Here is a 22,516-nt window from a genome sequence, read left to right as displayed (position 1 = left end):
CTCTGCCCGTCTGACAAATCTGTCACTCGGCCCGACATCAGTTTCTGAGTAAGGCGGTAGTCGCAATTCTAAGCAATACGCATATGCTTGGTATGTTCTTATCTCCTTCCTTTTCCCTGGTCTCAGCCTACTTATAACTGCACCTTTTATTTTCTCAATTTGCCAGGCTATATATCTCTGATTAAGCGATTTTGGGTGCAGAGACCAAACTGCCATGGGGTTGTTGTATCTCGGAACACCGCTCACCTGGGATGAAGCAAAGAAGTATGCTGATCATGTTAGGTTTCATGGCATCACACAGTTCTTGCACACTTGGGATCGCGTAAAGGACAGGTACGGCGATGAGCTGCTCTGGGGTGATGAGGTGCGTTGATCTCCCGCTGTTATCTACGCGAGTGCTCATAGTCCATAGGTGGAATATATAGTTATTTCCTTCGACGACGAGGGGAAAAACGCCAAATTATCGCTCAGACAGACCGAAATTCTTGCGAAGCTCAGCAAGATCGTCAACGAATTATCGGATGACACTGCCGACTCAGCAACAATTCCCACTTTTCATCCTGAGTATGGCAGATACATGCTGGAGTCGACGCCCGGGTCTCCGTATACCGGCTCGATTCCTGATCTGTTGTCGGTAGAGGACAATATGCGCTATAGGTATGTATTGTCCTTGTCTGAAATAACACTGCTCGTGGAACTCACAATCTTTTGACCGCTGGAGGCGTGTTCTGGCTCGCAAACATCTAAAGGCGAACGAAGTTCCGCTAACTGTCACGTCTTTCCCTCGCTTGGGAGCCCCTGGAGTATTCACAGAACCTCATTTCACAGCCGATAATGCCGTTTCTAGCCAAAGTCTGTTCCTTCCAGAGGAGATTACAAACCCCCATGCTCGCTTTCCGTCAGTATTGTGTCCTTGTAGATTTAACTCGCAATTGACTTGCTTTGCAGCACATTGACAGCCAATATCAGAAGCAGAAGAGGATCAAAAGTAGCCATTAATCTCCCTATTTTCATAGACGACAAAACACCTCGCCCATTCGTTGACCCCACAATTCCATGGCAGCGCTCGATATACCCTGGGGATTCTGGTGAGGAAATTGATCGCATATCAATATATGCATTTCATGAGATACTCTTCAACAACAGAGGCTAAGCGTGGGGCTGCACTCAATGATCACATTTACATGGATGCCATGGGTTTTGGAATGGGATGTTGTTGTCTCCAACTGACATTCCAGAGCTGCAATGTAGATGAGGCGAGGCGTATGTATGACGCGTTGATTCCTGTGGGACCTATAATGGTAATTAATCTGAAAAATTCTGCCACAAATTGCGATGTCCCTAACCACCTTGTTACAGCTTGCATTGAGTGCAGCTAGCCCAATCTGGCGAGGATATTTAGCGGACGTAGACTGCCGCTGGAATGTCATTGCCGGAAGCGTTGACGATCGAACTGAGGAAGAGCGTGGTCTCAAGGTAACCATTTGTTTGTTGAACTTTGAAGAAACAATACTTACATTTTTTGAGGGAATAGCCCCTCGAAAATAGCAAATTTTCAATTCCTAAATCTCGCTACGACAGTGTGGATTTGTATATCTCGACGGACTGGATAAATAAACCTGCATATAACGATGGGATTGTCCCATATGATGAGCCTATTTATGATCGCCTTCGTGGTCATGGTAAATACGTAATTTTTATCGCTTTTCAGCTGTGATCGCTCATTCTTCGTATCTAGGTATTGACGATTTGCTTTCTAAGCATATTGCTCACCTTTTCATACGTGATCCCCTTGTAATCTTCTCGGAGACAATCAATCAGGACGATACAGCGAGCAATGACCATTTTGAGGTATTTCTCTCACATATAAATTTGACGAATGGCTTCAAATCGGTTTCAATAGAACATCCAATCAACTAATTGGCAGACCCTGCGCTTCAAACCCCCTCCGCCGAAATCGCCTATTGGCTGGCGCGTCGAATTCCGTAGCATGGAAGTGCAACTGACGGACTTTGAGAATGCAGCATTTGCAGTATTTATTGTGCTCTTGTCTAGAGCTATCTTGAGCTTCAATATAAACTTTTATATACCCATATCCAAGGTTCCTTTCTCTCCCACCTCTCCCATCTCCTCCAACACTAATTTCTTACACAGGTTGATGTTAATATGGGCAGAGCTCAGCAGAGGGATGCAGTGCACTCAGAAAAGTTTTATTTCAGAAAGGATGTGCTTCCACCTGGTCACACATCACCTACTTCTAGCGTTGCCTCGTCCTCGGGTTCTAATTCCCCCGTAGAGTGCTCGAATTGCAGTCTGCCATCGAAAGACAAGAAGCTACGCAACTGCTTCCCTCCTCTGGCCCGACCCCTTCATGTCGTTGATAGTCCAGTTGAAGAAGAATATGAAGAAATGACTGTCAATGAGATTATGAATGGAAAGGTAAACTCCCTACATACTCATGTCTTACCGTAGTGCTCACTTTCACTTTCGAACAGAACGCCTCCTTCCCAGGCTTATTAGGGCTCGTTGATGCATACTTAGATACAATAGATGTCGAGAAGGCAGAAAGATCGAAGATAGATCGATACTTAGACTTCATTCGGCGGCGATCCAATGGTCAATCATTTCTTGTGATTCGTTTTACATATGTATTAACTGGCTGCTTTAGGTTCTCTCATGACTGCTGCAACTTGGATGCGAAATTTCGTTCGCTCTCATCCCGCGTATAAATTTGACTCAGTTGTGAGTCAGGAAATCAATTACGACTTGATGATAGCTATTGACCGTATGTGAGTATGGTTCCGCCTCTTACGGTGCTGCTTTATACTGACTGGGACGACGATAGCGAGCGTGGTATCGAACGTGTTCCTGAACTTTTGCCAGAAGACTATGGGCGAAACTGAAACTGAACACTCTTTGCACATAACTCAATCAAGTGGTGACGACAAGTATCAATCCATGAACCATCCGATGTCAAGTTTGTACCGTTGATGACTGTGTCTTGGTACAATTAATTTATGGGCATTACTATGTATTGTTATCGTGAAGTGTATCCCTTTATCTATGTGGAACATTGGATTATTTTTTGGGCCTGCGAAATATATATATATATGATATCTGTTATCGATGTTTGCGAGCATGAGTATGATTTTATATATGAACTGCCTGCATACCTACCTTGATACGACCTTGATACGACTTAGCCGCGCAGAGCCATAACTCCTAACCCTAAATTTTGTAGCGACCCGGCTTTATCCGCGCTTTACTCTACCTTTCTACGTGCCCATCGGCAGCCAAATATTTCATTCAAAAGCCATGTCTTCCCTTCGCCTCATCTCGTCTGCCGCTCGTCGCGCGCCGTCGGTCCTCACGCAGGCCAGACGTGGATATGCTGAGGTTTCGGATAAAATCAAGCTCTCGCTGGTTCTTCCCCACCAGGTAACTTCATAGTTAACTCCACGAAAAATCCTATGATTGAGATTATGCGGAAGGCCATTTTCACCTCTACAGACGTGGTCCAGGTGAACGTGTCTGCGGCGACTGGTGACATGGGTATTTTGGCTAACCACGTACCATCAATCGAAACATTGCGCCCTGGAGTGGTTGAGGTCATCGAGTCCGGGAACACTTCGAAGAAGTGGTTTGGTCAGTTCACTTGTGAATAACTCGTGTTTTAGTGCGCTAATATCCGTTCTTTTGCTAGTCTCTGGCGGTTTTGCCAATGTCCACCCCAACAACAAGCTTACCATCAACGTAGTGGAGGCTGCACCTCTTGATTCATTCTCACCAGAGGTACGAAGTCGAAAGTCGATGAACGCACTCCCATGTATACTCACCTAAATGTATAGGCTGTCCGCTCCAATCTCCAGGAAGCATTGAAGGTTGCTGCTGGTAACGGATCTGAGGAAGTCAAGACGGAGGCTCGGATAGAGGCAGACGTTTACGAGGCACTGCAGCATGCCCTTGGTTCAAAATAAACATGGTCTTGCGCTTGCATTGTCTGTAGCGTGATGCCTTATAATTTTATAAAGATTTAACCTTGAATTATGGCTATTCGTTAATTTCCTGGTACTTGCAATTGGGCATTTTGCGGGCTCGGGCAACGCACGCTATGATTCTAGCGAATTGTTTAACCTCCATTTAAATTCGAAGTCCTCTTGCAATTGCGGTGTACTCATCGACGTGGCTGCAATGTTACTACTGCAACGAACTCTTAAATTTACTTTTATAACTGCAATTAATGCAAAGCAACGATCCTAAAAATCTCCCAGCTTTCAAATCGCACAATCTTTGGGACAGCATTATTTCAAGTCTCGAGTCCTTACGGCTGCCCAGTGGATCTGTACTACTAGGGCCGTATTGGTCTCGACACGAAACCCGCGGCTTCTCAGGCAATTGATTCTCACAGGTAATACACGACGACAAAGGGAGCCTTGACCTGCTCATTGAAGACCCAAGTTCACTGAAAGAACCGTTGGCATAAACCTGGCTACAGGTCCGTGCGCGTCTCAAATCACTCCTGCAAATACGTCTCTTTCCACCTGGTAGCTCGGTTCAGGAGCAATAGCAATGCTACCACACGAAGAGGCACTCTGTAATGATCTTTCGCTGCTCGAGGTCGAATGTATCAAATCCAGTTTTCGTTGGCGCGAGGAGGTGCTCTTACAGAGTAGCCGGTCTCGAGGAACGGATGAGCAAGCCGTCGGGATGATTATGCAGAATATCCGTGGGGATCCTCTTGTGCGAACATCTAATGGCTTTACTATTGTCTTAATGGCTAACTTGTTTTTGTCAATTGATTCCAGGGTCGAGAAGCCACGCAGAGATGGATAGACGTCGCATATTCCAAGAATTTTGACGGGGTGGAGAAGCCACCCGCAAATATCTCTGTGGACAATAACACGATTCTGAGGGCCGTTATCGACTTTTTTTGGGCTGCTTTTCACAATGAGAACGAGGCCGCGATTCTTCTTCATAACAGAATACGTAAGGATAATCTACCCGCCCCACCTAAAGGTGAGGTCAAAGGAAATTACAAATCCTCTGCGAGAGACGGCTCATCTCTCCCGTAGTCAGTGCTTTAGGTGTTCGTAAACAGATTGGAGGTCGCCTAAACAAATCATCGAGCTCAAAGACAGTTATGCGCGGGACTGGCTCTAGGCAACAGAACCTGCGCTTGGGCACTGGGGCGAGGGTGAACAAGGGTGATAAAAAAGCGTCTCACGGAGCAGTGGCTTCTGCCAACGGTCCGACCCAAGCTAAGGAAAGGCTGTCGTCTAAAACGTCTCGGCCTTCAGAAAACTCTAAGGATAGTCAGAAAGTACCTCTGGGCCGCTCTAGTAAGAGAAGGGCCGCATCAGTAAAGCCAGATGTCATAGCACCATCCAACTCTTCAGAAGATCTTTTATTGCATACTTCTAATGCTCCATCCACGAAAAGACGTAAAAGGGCGGCCTCGGATTCTCAAAAGCTGTCTTACGAAAAACGCGTACACCGTACTGATAACAGGCGCAAGTCAGGACCTGTATTACGTTCAGAATGTGGTGTGGACAGAAGTGAGATTGGTGGTGCGGGTACAATGGAACCTGATTCGAAGCAGAAAAGCACGGAGAAAAGCACAAGGAGTGCACAAAAAGCTAGGACAGATACAGTGCGGCAGAATCCTGATTTTTCAGGGCGTCCTCAACCTTATGAAGAAGATACACCACCTCGCACCGCCCAATCCTCGTCAAATCAGGGTTATGTATCTTCTTATTCGCTGGATGTAAAACGCTGCGGTTTAACTGAAGCAGGGAAGCCATGTCTTTCAAGCGTATCTATTGACGGAAGCAACAGTAGAAAAACTGCTACGACATCATTTAGCGCATTTCATTTCACGCCATCCGACCAGCCTCAGAACACGGTTAACGCGCATAGGATTGCGAAGAGTGAGAAGAAATCTTCGCCCCAGACAGTTCAACGGGGACGATCTAACGCGCTTAAGGACATTTCACATCCTCCTGAAAAGCGGCTACGTCGCAGTGATGACGGTGCTACTACTACAAGCAGCTCAACGGTCCAAAATATATTCCCCATTCAGGCTCCCACCGAGCTTATACAAGATATGCAGGGTGTGTAATAGTCTTCTGGACTCTTAAAGCTACAATAATAATCCGCCCTCTCATTCCGCCAGTACCCCCAAGTTCGGCTGATAACTCGTTTATTCAGCTTGCAGCAACCGCGATATCAAATACTCAACTCTCGCATGCTACTCTTCCCAGTGCTATCGCGGTGCATGCTACTAAAAGAACTCGGAACGACTTCGAAGAAGTCAGGACCGAGCAGAGAATTTGGCAAGTTAAGCAACGTCCAGGCTTACAACTTTTGGCACCATGTAGGCTTATTCGCAATAAGCCCGGCAAAATTTCGTCTCGTTGTATTGTGCCAAGGCCTTCTGCAGCTTCGAAAATTTCAGTAAAATTTACTGACCCGCAATTTAGCTGTGGCGAATTAGACCGTCACATCCAGCACGCCGGTGAAACGGCATATCTTACGCACACAAATAATACCCCTGTGTTGGATGACTGGAGTAAAGAGAAGGAAGAAGGGCATCCTGAAACATTTCCCAACGATCCTCTCATGCCAGAGGACCAAAATGTACCAGACGTGGCTGCGCTTAGTATTGTGCAGCCACCAGTACTTACTTCTGATAATTCTACTGTAAAGGCAGATTGTCATGTCCAGAGCAGTACCAAACCACTATTGTCCGTCCCACCGCCGATCTGGGCTTTCGTACGTTTAACCTAATGCCTCCGTAAAGGAAGCAAGCTGATGTACACTTAGTCTCGACAGGAAATATGTGAATCCTTCGACTACTTCCGTAGTTACCAGGGTGGAGTTTATTTCAACAAGGACAGGGTAAAAGGTTATCTCCTTAGTGCATTTTCGGCAAAGTATGTGCGTCTGCCAGCGAGGTTCCGTTTGTCAGTCTCAAATATCTTCGATTTTTAGTCGTGATATATTTCACCATGGCGGAAAATTCATTATATCTCATGGGTGGGTGTCTTACTTGGGACTAGTCAGATCGTCGAGCTTATCGTGATGTGGTAGGGGCGGGAAAGCAGAAAGTGTCCTGTCACGTGAAGGGGGCCCGCAGACTCAGCTTGCTGATGATCAAGATTCAACTGACAAATCTGTGCGCGCATTGTTGAATACTTTCGCGAGTAAGAATCCTCTGGTCTTGCTCGTGGATGATAAATATGCTTTGTTCCCATACGATCTTGCCTCCTCGCGATATACTTACGTAGTACTTGGTCATTTCTGGATCTCACATGCATGGGGTAAGTGGTGTTCGCTGTGTTTAGCAGGAAGGTTAACACGTTTTTAGCTGAGTATCAACCGGCCTCCAATACTCGAGGACGAGTCGTCCGTTATAAATTCGCGTTTCAGTGGTGTGAAGAGCAAGGCCCACCCTGGTGGATCCCCAAAACTGACGAGGACAACTGCACCCCACCTACGAATACAAGGTTTGTTCTTCAGCACGCAAGCAAAGTATATATCCCTCAAACCGTTCATTAGACATCTCGAAAATGCAAGCTCGTCTCAAATCAAATGCGTCAGTTGCATGAAGAGTAGTCCTTTTATCTACAAACAAGGTTGGATGTGCCTGAATCCTCGCTGCAATAATTTCTGGCTGCTGTCAAAGGGAACATGCCCCCCATTGCAACTTGATTACGACCAAAGTTTTCTCCAACTATTACCAGCAGAACTCGAGAGACGACCATTGCCAGACCTACGGCCATGTCGAAAACTAAACCTGACGGATGGCATAACTACAACTCACCCGTATACCAAAGGCTGGCATTGCCAATCTTGCGGACGTTTATCAAGCAGGCGAGGCGATATTATTTTGGAGTGGTTGATACTAATATTGTCCGGGCTTACAGATTCAAATGGGAGCAATGGGAATGCTCGCACTGTGGAGTGAGGAAAACATATTTCTTCCAGTATCCGTCTTACTGACAATAAGCTAGGCTTATCAAACAGTCAAAGGACGCCTCCGCCTTCCAAATGAATTCTGGGGCTTCTACCCCAAAAACATGCATGACTCTCTAATTGGAAAAAAATCAGGTGCGTTTCTTCAAGCTCCCTGTTTTGCCCTCGTGTAACCATGATGATAGGTATCCAACCTTGCTCAGCAAGCCTTTTTGACTACGGTGGTGGCTTTACCATGTGTTCGACATTTGTTTTACCATACAAAAGGTTACTTTCGATTCCTTGCAGCGTAGTAAGTTGCTTATGCTTGCAAGCCAGAGGAAGAATACACCTTATAAAAGGCACGCCGCCAGCAAATAAGGCTGCAGATAAGATATTTCAAGATTATCAAGAGCAGGCCGCGAACGGAGAGTTGTTGTTAAGAAGATATCCTCTAAGAAGTGTGAGTTATACCATAACATCAATGTTCCATGCACTTACATCTCTTATAGCACAAGTGTAAGATTCCGTTTATCTGTTATGTGTGGTTGCCTAACTCGGTCTCATAGTGCGAGGAGCATTTCTTACGAACTACTTCTCCCAAAATTGTGAGTTTAGCCTACAGAGCTTTCGTAGAGTGACGATGATTTAAACTTGTACATGACAGCCGGTGAACCATATCAAGTATATATAAACATTGTGCACTAAGACACCTCACTGATTTGACATATCCAGTACGTCGGAGGAACAGGGAACACTGTGCCATTCACCAATGCACCGACCGCAGTTCTTGATGCTTTGAGCCTAATCAAAGACCGCGCACGTAGGTCGTTGAATCACGACATTCCTTTCAACGAAGTATTAAGTGCAGCCTATATGGAACGGCAAAAGATGTCTGTGAGTACACTAGTTATATGTCTTCGTTTTACAGTCTTAAGTGCTGTATTTTATAGTTCCATAGCGACAGTGAGAAAGGTCTAGGCCCAGTCGTTGCTTCTCTATCGCTGGGATCTACAGCCTACATGCACTTTCGAACCCGTAAACTCAAGCAACAACTTGAAAGCCACAAGCAAAATGTTCTAACATTAGTACTCCGGCACGTAAGTTAGAATTTGTACGGTTTTTCCATTTCGAAATTAAGTGACGATGGTGTAGGGCGACGTCCTGGTTATGGAAGGCATTGGGGTGCAGGAATATTATGAGTAAGTGCATGTATTATGCCTGTAATTCGGGATTCTCAGCGGATTGTAGGCACACGGTGGTACCTACGAACTTCCGTATCGCTGCTACAGCTCGCTGTATTGGGTCAGCCAACCAATCTCCAGCCCAGGAGAAACCAAAACCGCATGATTCGGTGACATATAATACAGATAGTAAACTAGCACCTACCAAAGCTGCCGACTAATGCCCAATAGTGAGATGATTAAACTGCACGCCCTAAGTGAGTTTTCGGTCTACGAATGATCGTGATATCCTAGCATCTACGTCTACGCCATCGCTTGTCCAGCCAGAACGGAAATAAAACTGATAGGCGGCTTACACGTGTGAATGGGAATGGTATGGACCTCGAACACTGCCACCGCGATCATCTTGCAAGCGCAACCGCCATCTTGACTTGCCATCGCGCTCCAGCGCTCATCTTGAAGTTGTGTTGTTGGCCAACGTTTTTTGCTATAGCCTAGTTGTATATATTTCTCATTCAAAACTTCGTTGATGACCCCAGAACCAAAAACACCCACAGAATCATCTAACTCGACTACAACGTCGCCAGGCGGTGTTTTGCCTCGTCTTGTACGCTCATTGAGCAAAAGCATCGCCACTACAGCATCTACACTATCGACAGCGAATGCGCATCCCGATGAAACGCTAACGTCGGGTTCCAACATATCCCAAAATGTCTTAAAATATAAGACCGCGGCCATCGCCAAATTCAACGGTTTCGTGCACAAGCAAAAGAGAGCCGATTTTCCTCCAGTATCCTGGTTTACAAAGGAAGACTTAAACAAAAAGCTTCCAGATGTCCCCTTAGAACCCCCTCCTGCCGAAGCTCAAACTAGTGCTAAATCCAGTACCGACCCACCAAACGATGTGCCGATGGAAACAGCTACTGAGGAGCCTCAGAACTCCGAGTCCAGAGACGAAGAAATCAGTCAACCTCCCGAACCCGATACCCTTGCACGGAAAATTCAAACCATGATATCTTCATTACCGTCTTTTACTACGTCGAAAGGTTCACCTTCTACAACACCTGTAGATGATGCTACAGACCCGCCTCCACCAGCTTCGTCAGGCTCTATAATCGCAGACTCAAAATTACTCTCGTTCCTGTCATCTGCTACAATCATGAATGGGTCTATAGAGAAAGGGAGACAATCCGTCTGGTCGATTCTTGATCGTTTACGGTCCCCTACCAGCAAGGATGATGCCAATACACCACCTGACACACAAGAGCACGACGCGGACTCTGACATGGATGACAACTCGTCCGTTATGATGTATGGCCCGCTTGAGCCACATGAAGGCTCCGAGGTTGAAATTGCGTTGTCCGAGATAGTGTCTGTTGACGGGGATGGGGAAGAAGTACGCACTCTGGAGCAAATAGGTTCTCCAAGACCCGTGCCTATATCATTGCCGGAGGAATATATGCAGCCGCTATCCTTTAGTAGCCAATGGAAGGGAAAGTGTAGAGAGGAAGGAAATGGCAGTGTGGATGCTAAGGATTATCCAGTCCAGCCAGAAAAGCCGAAGAAGGTCAAGGAGTATCGAGTCTGGCTGCCATCCACAACGAAAATTTCAGTCGAAACTACATGGTGGGGCTTCAGAATGTATGGGACATTTTGTCTTATTTGTTTGGTTCCTGGAGTTAATCCATTTTTATCAGTTATCTACCGCCCCCTGTACTTGACGTGCTCAATAACAAACAACTTGAAGCTGCTAAGCGCGCAGCTATGATAACGGCGGCATTGAAGTGGCTATTAGATCACCTGCCTGTAACTCTCATGCCTCCTCAGCTACATCCCGCCATGTTAGTCTTGAAACGACTAGTCCCTTATCTGGGATATATCGGAGGGTTTATCGCCTGGGGTTGGTCAGGTGTCAAGTCTTTTGATAAAGGTACGGTATTTCTCTCTCACACGAGGTGTACGTTAACCCATTGGATTTTGTAGGGTATGGAGTGATCCTAACTGCGACATGGATCCTTCCTATAGCACTTATCCCAGGCACATGGGAGTTAGATGATACGCCTCCCATGTCCCCGCGACAGAATCCCACTACTATGGACCCGCAGTCATCCTGGTTACCTAAGTAAATGATATCATGCATCAATTCAAACTAACAATTTTCTCATACATGTAAACCGCGCTCTCAGTTTATTGGTACATCTATCGATTGTATTTCTCGATTTGCTCATACATGTCCCCACAATTGCTACCAAGATCTTCCAACCGATGTTGTATCTCACTTGAGATGGTATACATATTGTCCTTCCGTTCCGTAAATAATCAAAAGAGCAGTAATCATAATTAATCAATAAGTATATCGGCGTATGGTTGAATTATTATAGTTGTCTTTCTGGGTTACTGATTTCATTAGCATGTCAAGCATAGACGCAGTGTTCCGTGACTAGGCGGATAGGGATAGCGTGGGATAGCGTAGATGCAGCTGAATCTTTGGTTACCAAGGACAGCCTGATGTAATCCTGGAAGAAAAATCGCATCACGTCATTAGCTCTGAGTTGTCTGCCTATCAGATCAGTAATGTACCTTGACAGATAGTTCGCCCGTGGTAAATCCGGTGGTTTCTACGCTTTTTTCAAAAGCTAGTTCCCCGGTCCAGTCTCTTGTAGTAAAATTTAAATCCGATGAGGTGTCATCCAAGAGCGTGGCAGAAGGCTGCAACTCCAACTTCCACTCATCGAGCACGTGATGACCGCAAGTCTTCCACCCTCGGAAAGAGATGGAGGTTTGACGAACCAAGGAGACTCGAAGTGAATATATATCTGAGCCTTTTTTTCTTGATGAAGATTTTGTCGACCGCATTAACGAGTCAATGGTGGATGACAGGCCTCTTAGATGGAGATGGAATGGTATTGCTTCTGAAGTTACGAAAACTCGTACTGAAGGAATATACATCTATGAAACGCAACAACGATCATTATTAATCGATTGAAGAGCATAGATGGCGACATACATGACATTCCAAAGTCTCTCCCTCGGAGCCTGATGATGGCCATTTTAGAGACCACGGCTCGTGATGCCATTCGTCGGGATATTGGAGATAGGTGCTCAGGGTACTTGATAGTAACATGGGTCTAGGAGGGCGTATGATGGGATGATACCGCAGCCGAGCAGTCAACCATGATACCCTGTGAAGATAACATTAATTCAGTTGGTATTAAATCTTGATTGAACACTCACTTTGCGAGTCTGTTGATGAGAGGTAGCTTCCACGATTTAAATGTTACAATTACAGTGATTATGTAGTAGGAAATTGCGCCTCCCCAGGCTATTGAACATGTTGGAGGTAGAGGGCGCATGCGTTGTTGAACACGATCCATATAGGCCAAGGGAAATGGGACGTAGAAAGGGACGATGCTAGGGCAAACATCGGTGAGAGATGTTTCACTGTTCCATAGAGTATACATGTTAGAAAATAGGACAGAGTTGAGTGGGCCCGCAGCCCAGTTGGGAGTCACAGATACTGCGCCTTCGAGCTAAAATCAACGGTTGAGTCAGGACTGCATTGTATAAATATATTGTAAAGGTCTTACCTTGACTGCCACCGATAGAATTGTATCCCGCTCATCCAAGGTGATTTCACCTTGTATACAGCCGCCTTGACCATAAGTAGGGAGGCCATCAACTTTGTTGCAGTTTTTAATACTGAGCTGGATTTTAGGCTTCTTGTAGGTGATAAATGAGCGATTTTCCGAGGCCCTACGGCGTCGTGAAGTCCGTGCAACACATTGTTCACCAGCTTGAGGTTTTGATGAATAATCTGGTGGAGGCGAAGGAGAGTAGGTTGGCGGAAGCTCGACCTCGCTGGGTTCTGTTTCTGCAGAGGACGAGTAGTCACAGGAAGATAAGCTGGTAGCACTTGAATTATCCAGTGCCATTGCTTGAGGGTCGAAAAGTGATGAGGTCGAAGACATTCAAGAGGATTCAGATGGATTGCAAGATGCGGCACACTACTAGTACAGCTTGAGGTCTGGCTTTTAAAACACTAGTAGCCCCTTGCTCCTTTATACGCTGACTTGTTGTAAGGTTAGCGCTGGACATGCCTGGCATCTGCATAGCAAAGCTAACGTATCAGCCTATATAAAGAGGAGCTGTGGAAGGGATCCGGTCAAAATGATGTGCTGGGGCGCAGGTCCAGGTCATCATGATCCTGATTTGACAAGGATAGCCTTGTTTCAGGTCAAACAGGTATGATACAACGTTAACCTGTCACGAATGAATACGGCCTTTCCTTTTCATTCTACATCAGCCTGCAGTGCATCTTTTGACTCCGTGATCGAGCCATCGCCTCCGTCCGAGGCCGTCGCGTGGCTTCACTGCCACGTGCTCCCCGGATCCCTAACACTGTCATCGTAGGCAACCAAAGCAGAACTATCACGTCGCCAGGTTGGACCCATCTTTTCACTGGAATCTACAGCCAAAGAAGGCGCATACAATATCCGCTTGTCAACGAATTTGGTTTACACTGGCCATCATTGCAAAGAAAGCTTGGAGGCGAACACCTGCTCGACTGTAACGCCAATGCTGCCAATGCAAAACATCATCCGGTCTTTTACCTTCAATCCAGGTGGACTATATGACTGCGAAGTGCTGTTCCTTAGCAGCCAACTCATGTCTTAAACTGACCTGTTTGAATGTAGACCGTGACCGACAAGTTCCAGACTACACCTTGACGCGCTTCGGGAAATAGCAGTCTTGACATGCTTAGTGTCTTATCATTGACTATACCTCTACCTAGAAAGATTGGACAATATGTCCAGCCTTGGCGATGCCTCCTCGGGTATCTTTTCTATGTACTCTCATCCGATGACCAGAGCCAGCTCGGCTACTGAGAACACAGAGCCGTTGATCACACCCATGGACGAGATTCCTGTTAACAGGAATCCAAAGCAAAATATACTAGGACCTAGGAATATGTCTATCGGGAATTATGATCGCTCTGCTGTTAGCACTCGATCTGCTGCATCTGATATGCTATCTCCAAGGTCAAATATCGTTCCCAGGGGGCCTGGAGAATGCGACCCTGAACCCATTGGTCCTTATTTCTCCCTTCCAAGAGGGTCTGTGCAACGACAGAAGTCCACCAAGCAGCTAATCAGTCGTTACGAGTCTATCACTCGTACCACCCCTTCTCTTCCCCGCCGACCTCCAAGTTCAGCTGGAGCCGCTTCTTCTGCGAGTGTCATCGAGTCCACGCAGACATACTTCAGCACCAAAAAGGGAAAGCGCCGCTCTTCGTTTAGCAACTCACTCCGAAATTTCGTGTCCGTGTTCAAAAAGGGCAGAGGAACAAATAAAGAGAAGGATTCGGATGAAGAAGACGGTCTTGCTAAATACAAAAATCATCCGCCGGGATCAACTTCTAACCTCCTACAAGTACCTTCTATTCCTAGGGATGTTGATACAAAGGATCGTTTCTTATCACGGCCAGCAAACCAAGACAAATATGTGTTCTCAGTGGATCAATCTGCTTGTCGTTTCTCAGGCACATTACTTTATCTTTCGCGCTCATTCAGCTCACCATCGAAGTCCCCAGTCCTCCCTGTTTGGATCACCTGCACTGTATCACTGTATGCGACACACGTGTTGATAACATGGCTCACGCTGCAGGGGAACCCTTCAACGCATGTTATACCACTGTTAACCTGCAGTGACGTGCGTTCTCTTGCCCTGAATCAAATTAGCTCCGACGAGAAAGCATTACTACCTCTCAAATCGGACAAAGACGATTTGAAGGTATTCGAAGTTCTATTTGAGGGAAGACCAAGGGAGAAATTTGCTGCACCATCCGTACAGGAGCGAGCTGAATGGGTTAGTGCAATCTGGTACGCCGATCATGCATTATTTTTGCCTCAAGGACAAGGGAAGTACTGATGTCTTATGTAGGGATGCGATCCTCCAAACCCAGGATCTGCGTCAAGCTGATCATATTCTAGCCCACGGGAATGAAAACGTCGGCCAATTGACTGTTCAAACTGATTTACCACAGTTGCCTCGAGCTTCGAATCATACTGCCTCAGAATACACGCCATCTAGTGCTTTAGGGATGGATAGTGCGGAAAATCACCGTTCTCCTGCTTCGCATCACGTTGAGCGTTCCCTGCCACCTACTCCGATATCCAGTGCCCCCATGCCACCCGCCCCTTTCCCTCCACGCATATCATTGCATGATCCGGGGATATCTCGTTTGGTAGGGTCACCTGTGTCATTAATGCCCTCTGAATTTCCATTGTCCCCTTCGTCACGTTGCCAGAGTCCTTCAATAGCAAACCTGGGCCAACTCTCCGTAGTCAAACAGCGTCTTGCTGAAATCGAGCGGACCGGTTCTGGCACCTCCTGTATTACCGATCCGGCGTCTACACCTACGCAGAGAACACGGACAACTCGGTCCGAACGCGTTAGGAATGCCTTTTCTGAGATTGAGAGGTTGCAGCACGACAGCGGCCTTATTGTGATTTCAGATGCAGGCACTCCTGTTCCTGTCCGGGACGTGACATCACCATGCTTGAGCGAAACAGCTCCCCTATCCCCCGAACAGGACGCTCTGCCGGGACAGCGTACTATCAGGTACCCAACAACCAAATATCTACCACTGGCATTTCCGCCTCCAATACAAGAGCATCCCACTGGATTTTCTTCTCTGTCTCAATACAGTAGAAGTGATACAGTGTGCATAGAGCCTAAGCTTGCACCTTTGGCAGAACTTATCCAAGGCAATGCGGCAAAGCACTACGATCAGACTGCCGGGCTTGGAGAGCAGATCATATCTTTACAGCAAGACATTCACAATCTTCCCAAAGAACTTGGGCCCCTAATGGCAGCTGTCACTCAGCCAACGCCACCGAATGATCTCCCAAAAGGAATCGACCCGAGCGTTTTCCATGACATTCTATTCAAAGTCGAGGACATACGAAAACAGACGTCTACGGATACAGGGACACTGCAAGCGAACTCCATTCTGAAAAATCTGCAAGTCTTGCAAATGCAGCTAAAGTCTGATATGCCTGAGGTCCTGACAAAATTAGACACCATACAAACGACCTTTTCAGCGTTCGAAACGGCCGCGACGAAAACAACTCTGAGTAATGTACAACCTCAAGATAATATTCCAGCTGAGAAAAAGCTCGCGCAAGAACCATTGGTCGATCTATCTGGCATACATGCGAGGCTTGAAGAATTGGTGGCTCTTGTCAGCTCATCTAAGGATATATTAGCTGTTGCTAAAAACGATACTGATCCAGCGGACAAAGCTGCTGAGAGACCTGTTCAAAAAAATGATGAACTGTCTGCTGACAAGGTTCAATTTATCCCTTCTTGTATGATGTATAATGAAACTGACAAATCAAAACAGTTGCAGGAGATTTTGGCATATCTAAGTGCAGATGAAGCTCAGCGAAAAATGCAGCTCGAACAACAAGCCGACAGTGTCCGGTACCTGAATGAGCTCAATTCCGTGAATAGCCCTTTCTTGTGCCCAACTTGTTCTCACTCATGCTCAAAATATGATTTAATTAGTGGCTCGATGCTTTCGTTAACAATGGCACGTCACAAATACAAACCATTTCGAATACTGTCGAACAGCTTTGTCGAAGGCTAGGTTGTAATCCGAATGCTGAAGAAGATGGAGGAGCTGCCAGCAGTTTGCTGGAAGACTTGCGCCAGTTAATTGCGATGCACAAAGATCGAGAACAAAGTGGGGAAGAGACACGGGCATCTGTTAACGAACTGATGGGGGTTGTTCGAGAACACTTGGGTAGTGACGTGCAAGCTCAGAACAACTTGAGTAAGTTTGCCTTGGCCAACTTCACCCACGCCCGAACTGAGCCGTTTCACTAGCGACCGACTCTATCATGCAGTTAATCAACCGCCATCGTCACGACCAGGAACAAATGCTGAGAGCACTGTCGAATGGTTCGCTGACTTTCTCATATGTCGTAAAACTAGCTGACGTTTTGCAGAACTGACGAATGAGATAAGAGGTGAACGACTGCGCTTTGTAGAAGCGATGAAAGAAGCCACCGCTATCAACGTTCAAGGTAGATTATTTCATTTAGTACTTTCCTTTCGTCCTGAAGTAAATCCACGTACCTAGCGCATGTTGAACAGTTCAAGGCCGAGTTAACTCGCGAAGTAGTGGTCATGACGCAAGATGTAGGACGGTTGCATAAAGAGAAGCAAGCCTTAGAGCAACAGATTGCAGACCTCTTCGCATTTTACTCTAAGCAAAAGCAAGATGACGAGGTCAGTAATCTCCATAGCACCCAACAGATTTCTGATGAAGTACCATCACAGAACCGACTAGCACAGGCGCAACCAGCACTACAGCCCCAGGGTCAGATGGAGGGGCTTAGAGGACCCCAGATTATGAGGAACCTACCGGCTTCTGCTCGACGTCGTGCATTGCCTCTTCCAAGATAGATCTCGATATCCTGCGGCGTAGTACAACGTAATTTTGATACCATACAGTTTATTTTGAGGTGAGATATTCACGGAGGATTTGTTGAATAGCGGAAGTACTCTATAATTAAAATTTGGATGTCTATTGTGATTATATGCCTCCGAGGATTAGCCAGTATAAACGGCTTTATGAACTCTGCGATAGGAATGCTCGAGCTTCTTCCCAGTTCATGCGCTCCCGCTCTTTTCCGAGTAGCTCACCTCTCCGTATCTCTTCAGCGTCAATGGCCTTCCAGTCCTTATATTGTGTTACAAGACCAGCCTTCAGTCCATCGTTTATTTCTGGCGGTGGATTTTCAGGGTGGGGATCTGAGTTGAGCGTGTCAGCAGACGATATACCAACTTCTCGAGTAGTGGACGTCGGCGTCGTTTCCACAGTGTCGCTACCAGGCGTTATATCCGATAGAATGGTATCTGCGACGGCATAGGCATCCATCATGGTGGATGCCAGTACTCCCTTGGCGCCGTTGGCCGCCCAGCCAGAACTATAGATGTTCTTGAGGGCGTTTCCAGAAGATGAGATGATGCGTCCTGCCATAGACCGCAGGTGGGTAAGACCAGGATCGTAGAAAGACGTCTCTGGATCCGCACGGAAGCCGAGCGACGTGACGACGAGCGATGTCGAGAGCGCAGAGGTCTCTCCTGTGGGAATGGCTCGGTTAGTCGTTGGATCAAGGGCGGTGTGCGCGAGAGAGAGCTTCGCCGAGGGAGAAGAGGGGGATGGGGGAGTCAGCCCGGTTGGAGAGCGGAAAAAGTCGAGGGACCATGATTTCGAAGTTGAGCCTGGAGGGTTTTTAGACCCTTTTCGGAGGAGATCAAGCACGCGACTTTGTTGGCGCGTTAGTTGGGTGCTGGAGGGAGGCGATAATAGAGAGGGCTCGATAGGTACCATGGAAGCTTCAGGAAGATTAATCATTTCCCTCAGCTCCTTCATAGTAAAAGCTGCCTCTAAAGGACCTCGTCTGCCCACAATCGATACATGCCTTACAGCCGAACGAGAAAGGACTTCTAAAACAGGCTGTGGAACGTCGTATTTCGCGAGTACAGATGGAGAGGTGAGGAGAATGCGAGCTATATCAAGGGATACATTGCCATTGCCGATCAAAGTAACATGGGTGATTTTGTCAAGAGATGGAGGGGCAGGTCGAGAAGGGTGTTGGGTATACCAGTGAACGAGAGAAAGTGCGGGAATGCAGTGAGCAGAAGGAGGTACCGCCGAATGGAGAGTAGGAATGGTACACCCTGATGCGAACAAAAGGTGTGTATAATGCTCGTATAGGGAAGATAGTGGAACCGTAAGTGCATGGGGAATGGAGGATAGGGGTGCATTTCCAATATTCACATTGCCAAAGAAGCGGAAGCGGGGATCTGCTGCTGCAGTATCAAATTTGTTCGTGCAGTTCTTGAAAGCGGTGCGCGATATCAGCAAGACAGATAATCAAGAGTTCTATCAAAATAGAGTAAGATTGATTGCTCACCTTGACCTCAGGATGATCTGGCGCTACACCATATCTGACAAGTCCGTGTGGTGCCCACAGACGATCAAAGAGATGTATTTTGAGTGGTGGTGAACTTGCATTTGAGTGTGGAAGGAGAGACAGAAGCCGAGAAGCAACATAGAATGCAGATGGCCCTCCGCCAACGATGGCCAGCTTCACTGGTCCCATGGGGGTAATTTATAACACCTTGGGACGTATCACGAAGAATGTCGAAGCTGTTATTTCAGTATAGTAGATTGTTCTGGACTTGGACGGCAGGTGAAACCCTTGATAACTGAAACCAACAAGAAAGTCCAAGTAAAACTTGACAGTCAAATTGATCAGAAAAGTTATCGCAAGGAAAAGCTCGAGAGACAAGCGACCCAAGTCCAAGGCGTAGTACCTAAGATGACTCCCAGCCCAGCTATTGCTTTTCGGCCGTAAAAGCGGTAAAGCGTACGCACGTGATCAGACATCTTGTAATTGGGATCTAAGAACTTCAACTTGAACATCGCGCAGAGCAACATGTATTGTACGAAGAGTTTTCCTTACAAGACCGATACGAGGAGACGACCACATTCGCAGTGAACAGTCCTGCAATTGTCGCTTGGTGTCAGAATTAGCCAATCATCGATCTTCCTGTCGTGAATCAGGACATGATCGTTCAAACGTTCAAGGGTGAAAGTAACTTATGGGACCCAACGGTAATCAGCCGAGTTAGGAGCCCTGTCTTCGCCAGCAACAACGGTAGACTACCTCGACTAAGGTTTGGGAGCTGGCTTAATCAATGTCTGTAATAATAAAAATCAAGATGGGCTTTGTCAAGAAATCTACGTTATACACGACCCGTCAACAGCTTTCCGATAGATACCTTATTCCATTCGCCATTCGCCGCCTTCGGCTCTTTTTCTCGCAATAGCCAATCATGATAAGTCTTCATAGGATAAGCTGAGTTTGCAGTCTTGATTTCCTCATCTAGCTCCGAGTAGTCGCCGGACATACGGGCAGTGTGAGAGAGTTCAAGGTCTTTGAGTCTATACAACAACGAAAAAAAGACGATTGTCAGACTTTAGGCACTTGAGAGGTTCGTAAAAAAGAGGTCTTACAGGTCTTGGGCTCCACGGTTAGCTTTGGTGATTAACCAGGCAAATACTTTTGGCACAGCTGGAATCGAGCGTCCCATGGCGCGCTTGTAGGATTCTTCCATCTGGCTTATGGTTGAGAACTCAGAGCTGAGAACGGGTGTCTTGTGAATATACTGTTCATGATTCTATCAAGAAATGAGTCAGTCCACTATAATCGAGGATTTCGCTCGGATGGAGATATACTAACTCTGAAAACGCCAGCCGCAACATTGCCAATGTCTTCAGAAGACTTGAGACAAGTTAGCAACAGAACGGACCAGATACCAGCATATTCTCACGATAAGAGCAACCTCTGTGTCCGGTTTTAAACCTGTCTTCAAAACAGAGAATGTAATAGACCCAATAAAGCCATCAAAATTCTCCATGAAGATTACTGGGCGTATGATGCTGTCAAGCTTGATGAGAATGAGAATAACGAATTTGTTGGGATGATACTTACGTCCATGGCAAACCTTTCTCACCTAAAGACATACAATGCTGCTCGATACGTGCCTTCGCAAGGCCTGAAAGCTTGAGATCATTCTCATATTTGGGGCCGGCTCTTCTGGCTGAAGAATAGATGTAGGCAGAGACGCCATACTCGAGAGCAATGTCGGCAAGCATCTAAAACCATCACGGCATCAACAACCCAGTCAATTCATTGGCACAAAGACTATGGTACCTTTCCTTGCCTCTCCTCACCATCAGCCGAAGCACCAAGGCCAGGAAAAGCTAACACAGAATACACACCCCAGATGCCCCCATCAGGTTTTGCTTGCTCGAAAATCTTGGTTATTGTTTCGGGAATGTCAAGGTCACCTTCAACAACTGTTACTTCATTCTCTGCGGCGATGTGCTGGGCACTCGGACTGGAGGCCTTTCGAGTAAGTGCATATATGTGATATTGGTTCTCGGAGTCAGCCGTTGTAGGATTGAGTAGAGCTCGGATTAAGGAATGACCTTGCTTTCCAGTAGCGCCGGCAACGAGGATCTTTCGCCGCATGTCCAGAGCCTTACTGGTGCCGAACTGTGCACCGAGGCGGAAATACTATTACTTATTATGGTCACGGTCGTCGGCCAAAGCAAACGCGTCTAAATAGAATGCCGACGCGAGTCTTTGTACCGTCACGGTCATATTATTTCCATGCAGGCCACATTGGACGCGTTCGCACTCAAGCGTGAGCTCTGGAAGACATTTTTAGGAGCCCATCGAGCTCACTGAAAAGTAGCATTCACAAAGGCACTGACATGTCTCTCAAAATACGGTGACGACCTCGTCATTCACGCAGAGCACGACCAGTTTTCCCTATGCGCTACGAACTCGTCCTTATCAGCTTATTGCCGATTCGTGTATGGAAAACGGTTCTTCTCTAGGTATAGTGTTGGACAAAGGAGAACAGATGGGGCTTCAAGTATTGGAGACGAAGATGTGAAGGGACAACTTATGACCAAAGTATGTAGTCGTCAAGTACAGTCCCTTTTCAATGTTCAGATCTTTCATCTTTGCACTAGGCTCTTTTATCTATATTAAAGCACCGCACTATCGACAAAGCGGTGGAACGCTGTGAGTTGTCTATTGTAGAGGGTGCAGCACCCGACGAAGAACAAGGTGGTATAGAGGACGATCATGACACATTGGAAAGCAAGTTGATAGTTCGTTTACACTGCAAGCATGGTAAGCATGACAATCTCTGCTGATCTCATTTTCATGACTTCATAGATTCGTAGGAGTTGTTAAAACACATCGTTTACTCCTACAGACTCCAACATCATTATTGTCCCCTGGTAGCCCAGACCCTGCAACTGAATCTCGTCTGACAATCGGACCCAGAGCGATCAGAGATATCACAGAGCATTTCCAAGGTGGAAGAGGAGGAAAAAATGACCCACAGTTAGTCTGGACTTTTGGCCACACGGAGGTTGAAGTAAAGAGTCTTGAATCGTCCATCGATACGAAAGGTCTGTTTGATATTCAGTTATTGAGTAACTACTTACATAAATCACGTCCTAACAGGTAAAGCGCAATTGTCCACCGAGCTGACCATTAGCGTAGACGAATTTGACGTTTATGAGGTCCTTTCACCACCTGTCACTATTGCTTTTCATCTGCGAGAGTTTAACGTACGAGAAATTGCACCTTATTATATCTCCTCACTAACAGCATACTTCTTTTCAGGCTAGCGTAGCCTTCGCAGATTCCATGTCACTATGTCCCGATTTCCGCTTCACTGAACCAGCTGCCCCACTTTTCATCGATATAGAAAGC

The 22,516-nt window shown here is 46.6% G+C and overlaps 12 protein-coding genes across 12 annotated transcripts; 9 read left to right on the top strand and 3 right to left on the bottom strand.

Annotated features, from left to right (window-relative positions):
• Positions 1-214: 214 nt before the first annotated feature.
• SERLADRAFT_355797 (uncharacterized protein) lies at positions 215-3,122 on the top strand (the record flags this gene model as incomplete). The annotated part of the gene is made up of 13 exons (XM_007317716.1): positions 215-364; positions 413-657; positions 722-898; positions 949-1,088; positions 1,147-1,301; positions 1,360-1,476; positions 1,535-1,682; positions 1,739-1,851; positions 1,904-2,101; positions 2,155-2,439; positions 2,496-2,616; positions 2,669-2,789; positions 2,846-3,122. The coding sequence occupies 13 exons, from the start codon at positions 215-217 to the stop codon at positions 2,901-2,903; spliced, it is 2,028 nt and encodes a 675-aa protein (XP_007317778.1).
• A 125-nt stretch (positions 3,123-3,247) lies between these two features.
• ATP16 (delta subunit of the central stalk of mitochondrial F1F0 ATP synthase, ATP16) lies at positions 3,248-4,084 on the top strand (the record flags this gene model as incomplete). The annotated part of the gene is made up of 4 exons (XM_007317715.1): positions 3,248-3,438; positions 3,492-3,645; positions 3,704-3,792; positions 3,849-4,084. The coding sequence occupies 4 exons, from the start codon at positions 3,316-3,318 to the stop codon at positions 3,975-3,977; spliced, it is 495 nt and encodes a 164-aa protein (XP_007317777.1).
• Positions 4,085-4,490: 406 nt separating this feature from the next.
• SERLADRAFT_466152 (uncharacterized protein) lies at positions 4,491-4,938 on the top strand (the record flags this gene model as incomplete). Its single annotated transcript, XM_007317714.1, has 2 exons — positions 4,491-4,740; positions 4,806-4,938. Coding segments are annotated over 2 exons (303 nt in total), but the record flags the coding sequence as incomplete, so codon positions are not given.
• A 1,249-nt stretch (positions 4,939-6,187) lies between these two features.
• SERLADRAFT_466151 (uncharacterized protein) lies at positions 6,188-6,534 on the top strand (the record flags this gene model as incomplete). The annotated part of the gene is made up of 1 exon (XM_007317713.1): positions 6,188-6,534. A coding segment is annotated over one exon (347 nt), but the record flags the coding sequence as incomplete, so codon positions are not given.
• Positions 6,535-6,823: 289 nt separating this feature from the next.
• SERLADRAFT_387966 (uncharacterized protein) lies at positions 6,824-8,178 on the top strand (the record flags this gene model as incomplete). Its single annotated transcript, XM_007317712.1, has 8 exons — positions 6,824-6,932; positions 6,991-7,035; positions 7,090-7,319; positions 7,367-7,505; positions 7,558-7,872; positions 7,926-7,962; positions 8,013-8,109; positions 8,160-8,178. The coding sequence occupies 3 exons, from the start codon at positions 7,311-7,313 to the stop codon at positions 7,605-7,607; spliced, it is 198 nt and encodes a 65-aa protein (XP_007317774.1).
• A 31-nt stretch (positions 8,179-8,209) lies between these two features.
• Positions 8,210-9,358, top strand: SERLADRAFT_369056 (uncharacterized protein; the record flags this gene model as incomplete). Its single annotated transcript, XM_007317711.1, has 8 exons — positions 8,210-8,241; positions 8,293-8,414; positions 8,523-8,561; positions 8,621-8,637; positions 8,689-8,850; positions 8,907-9,053; positions 9,109-9,155; positions 9,205-9,358. The coding sequence occupies 8 exons, from the start codon at positions 8,210-8,212 to the stop codon at positions 9,356-9,358; spliced, it is 720 nt and encodes a 239-aa protein (XP_007317773.1).
• A 1,545-nt stretch (positions 9,359-10,903) lies between these two features.
• On the bottom strand, positions 10,904-13,395 carry SERLADRAFT_466148 (uncharacterized protein; the record flags this gene model as incomplete). The annotated part of the gene is made up of 6 exons (XM_007317710.1): positions 10,904-11,067; positions 11,121-11,653; positions 11,718-12,086; positions 12,145-12,319; positions 12,372-12,667; positions 12,725-13,395. The coding sequence occupies 5 exons, from the start codon at positions 13,103-13,105 to the stop codon at positions 11,552-11,554; spliced, it is 1,323 nt and encodes a 440-aa protein (XP_007317772.1).
• Positions 13,396-16,111: 2,716 nt separating this feature from the next.
• SERLADRAFT_466144 (uncharacterized protein) lies at positions 16,112-16,806 on the top strand (the record flags this gene model as incomplete). Its single annotated transcript, XM_007317709.1, has 2 exons — positions 16,112-16,488; positions 16,543-16,806. The coding sequence occupies 2 exons, from the start codon at positions 16,174-16,176 to the stop codon at positions 16,786-16,788; spliced, it is 561 nt and encodes a 186-aa protein (XP_007317771.1).
• Positions 16,807-17,173: 367 nt separating this feature from the next.
• On the top strand, positions 17,174-17,624 carry SERLADRAFT_387958 (uncharacterized protein; the record flags this gene model as incomplete). Its single annotated transcript, XM_007317708.1, has 3 exons — positions 17,174-17,227; positions 17,284-17,432; positions 17,484-17,624. Coding segments are annotated over 2 exons (161 nt in total), but the record flags the coding sequence as incomplete, so codon positions are not given.
• A 5-nt stretch (positions 17,625-17,629) lies between these two features.
• SERLADRAFT_448609 (uncharacterized protein) lies at positions 17,630-19,517 on the bottom strand (the record flags this gene model as incomplete). Its single annotated transcript, XM_007317707.1, has 2 exons — positions 17,630-19,050; positions 19,127-19,517. The coding sequence occupies 2 exons, from the start codon at positions 19,313-19,315 to the stop codon at positions 17,776-17,778; spliced, it is 1,464 nt and encodes a 487-aa protein (XP_007317769.1).
• Positions 19,518-19,961: 444 nt separating this feature from the next.
• SERLADRAFT_437378 (uncharacterized protein) lies at positions 19,962-21,253 on the bottom strand (the record flags this gene model as incomplete). The annotated part of the gene is made up of 6 exons (XM_007317706.1): positions 19,962-20,160; positions 20,233-20,396; positions 20,459-20,500; positions 20,550-20,658; positions 20,711-20,874; positions 20,933-21,253. The coding sequence occupies 6 exons, from the start codon at positions 21,251-21,253 to the stop codon at positions 19,962-19,964; spliced, it is 999 nt and encodes a 332-aa protein (XP_007317768.1).
• Positions 21,254-21,554: 301 nt separating this feature from the next.
• On the top strand, positions 21,555-22,108 carry SERLADRAFT_466134 (uncharacterized protein; the record flags this gene model as incomplete). The annotated part of the gene is made up of 3 exons (XM_007317705.1): positions 21,555-21,703; positions 21,763-21,925; positions 21,979-22,108. Coding segments are annotated over 3 exons (300 nt in total), but the record flags the coding sequence as incomplete, so codon positions are not given.
• Between the last annotated feature and the right edge of the window lie 408 nt (positions 22,109-22,516).

This window comes from Serpula lacrymans (assembly GCF_000218685.1).
Source record: "Serpula lacrymans var. lacrymans S7.9 unplaced genomic scaffold SERLAscaffold_6, whole genome shotgun sequence".
NCBI lineage: Eukaryota > Fungi > Basidiomycota > Agaricomycetes > Boletales > Serpulaceae > Serpula > Serpula lacrymans.
The sequence above is the reverse complement of the archived record's forward strand: the minus strand, read 5'-3'. Positions and strand labels throughout refer to the sequence as shown.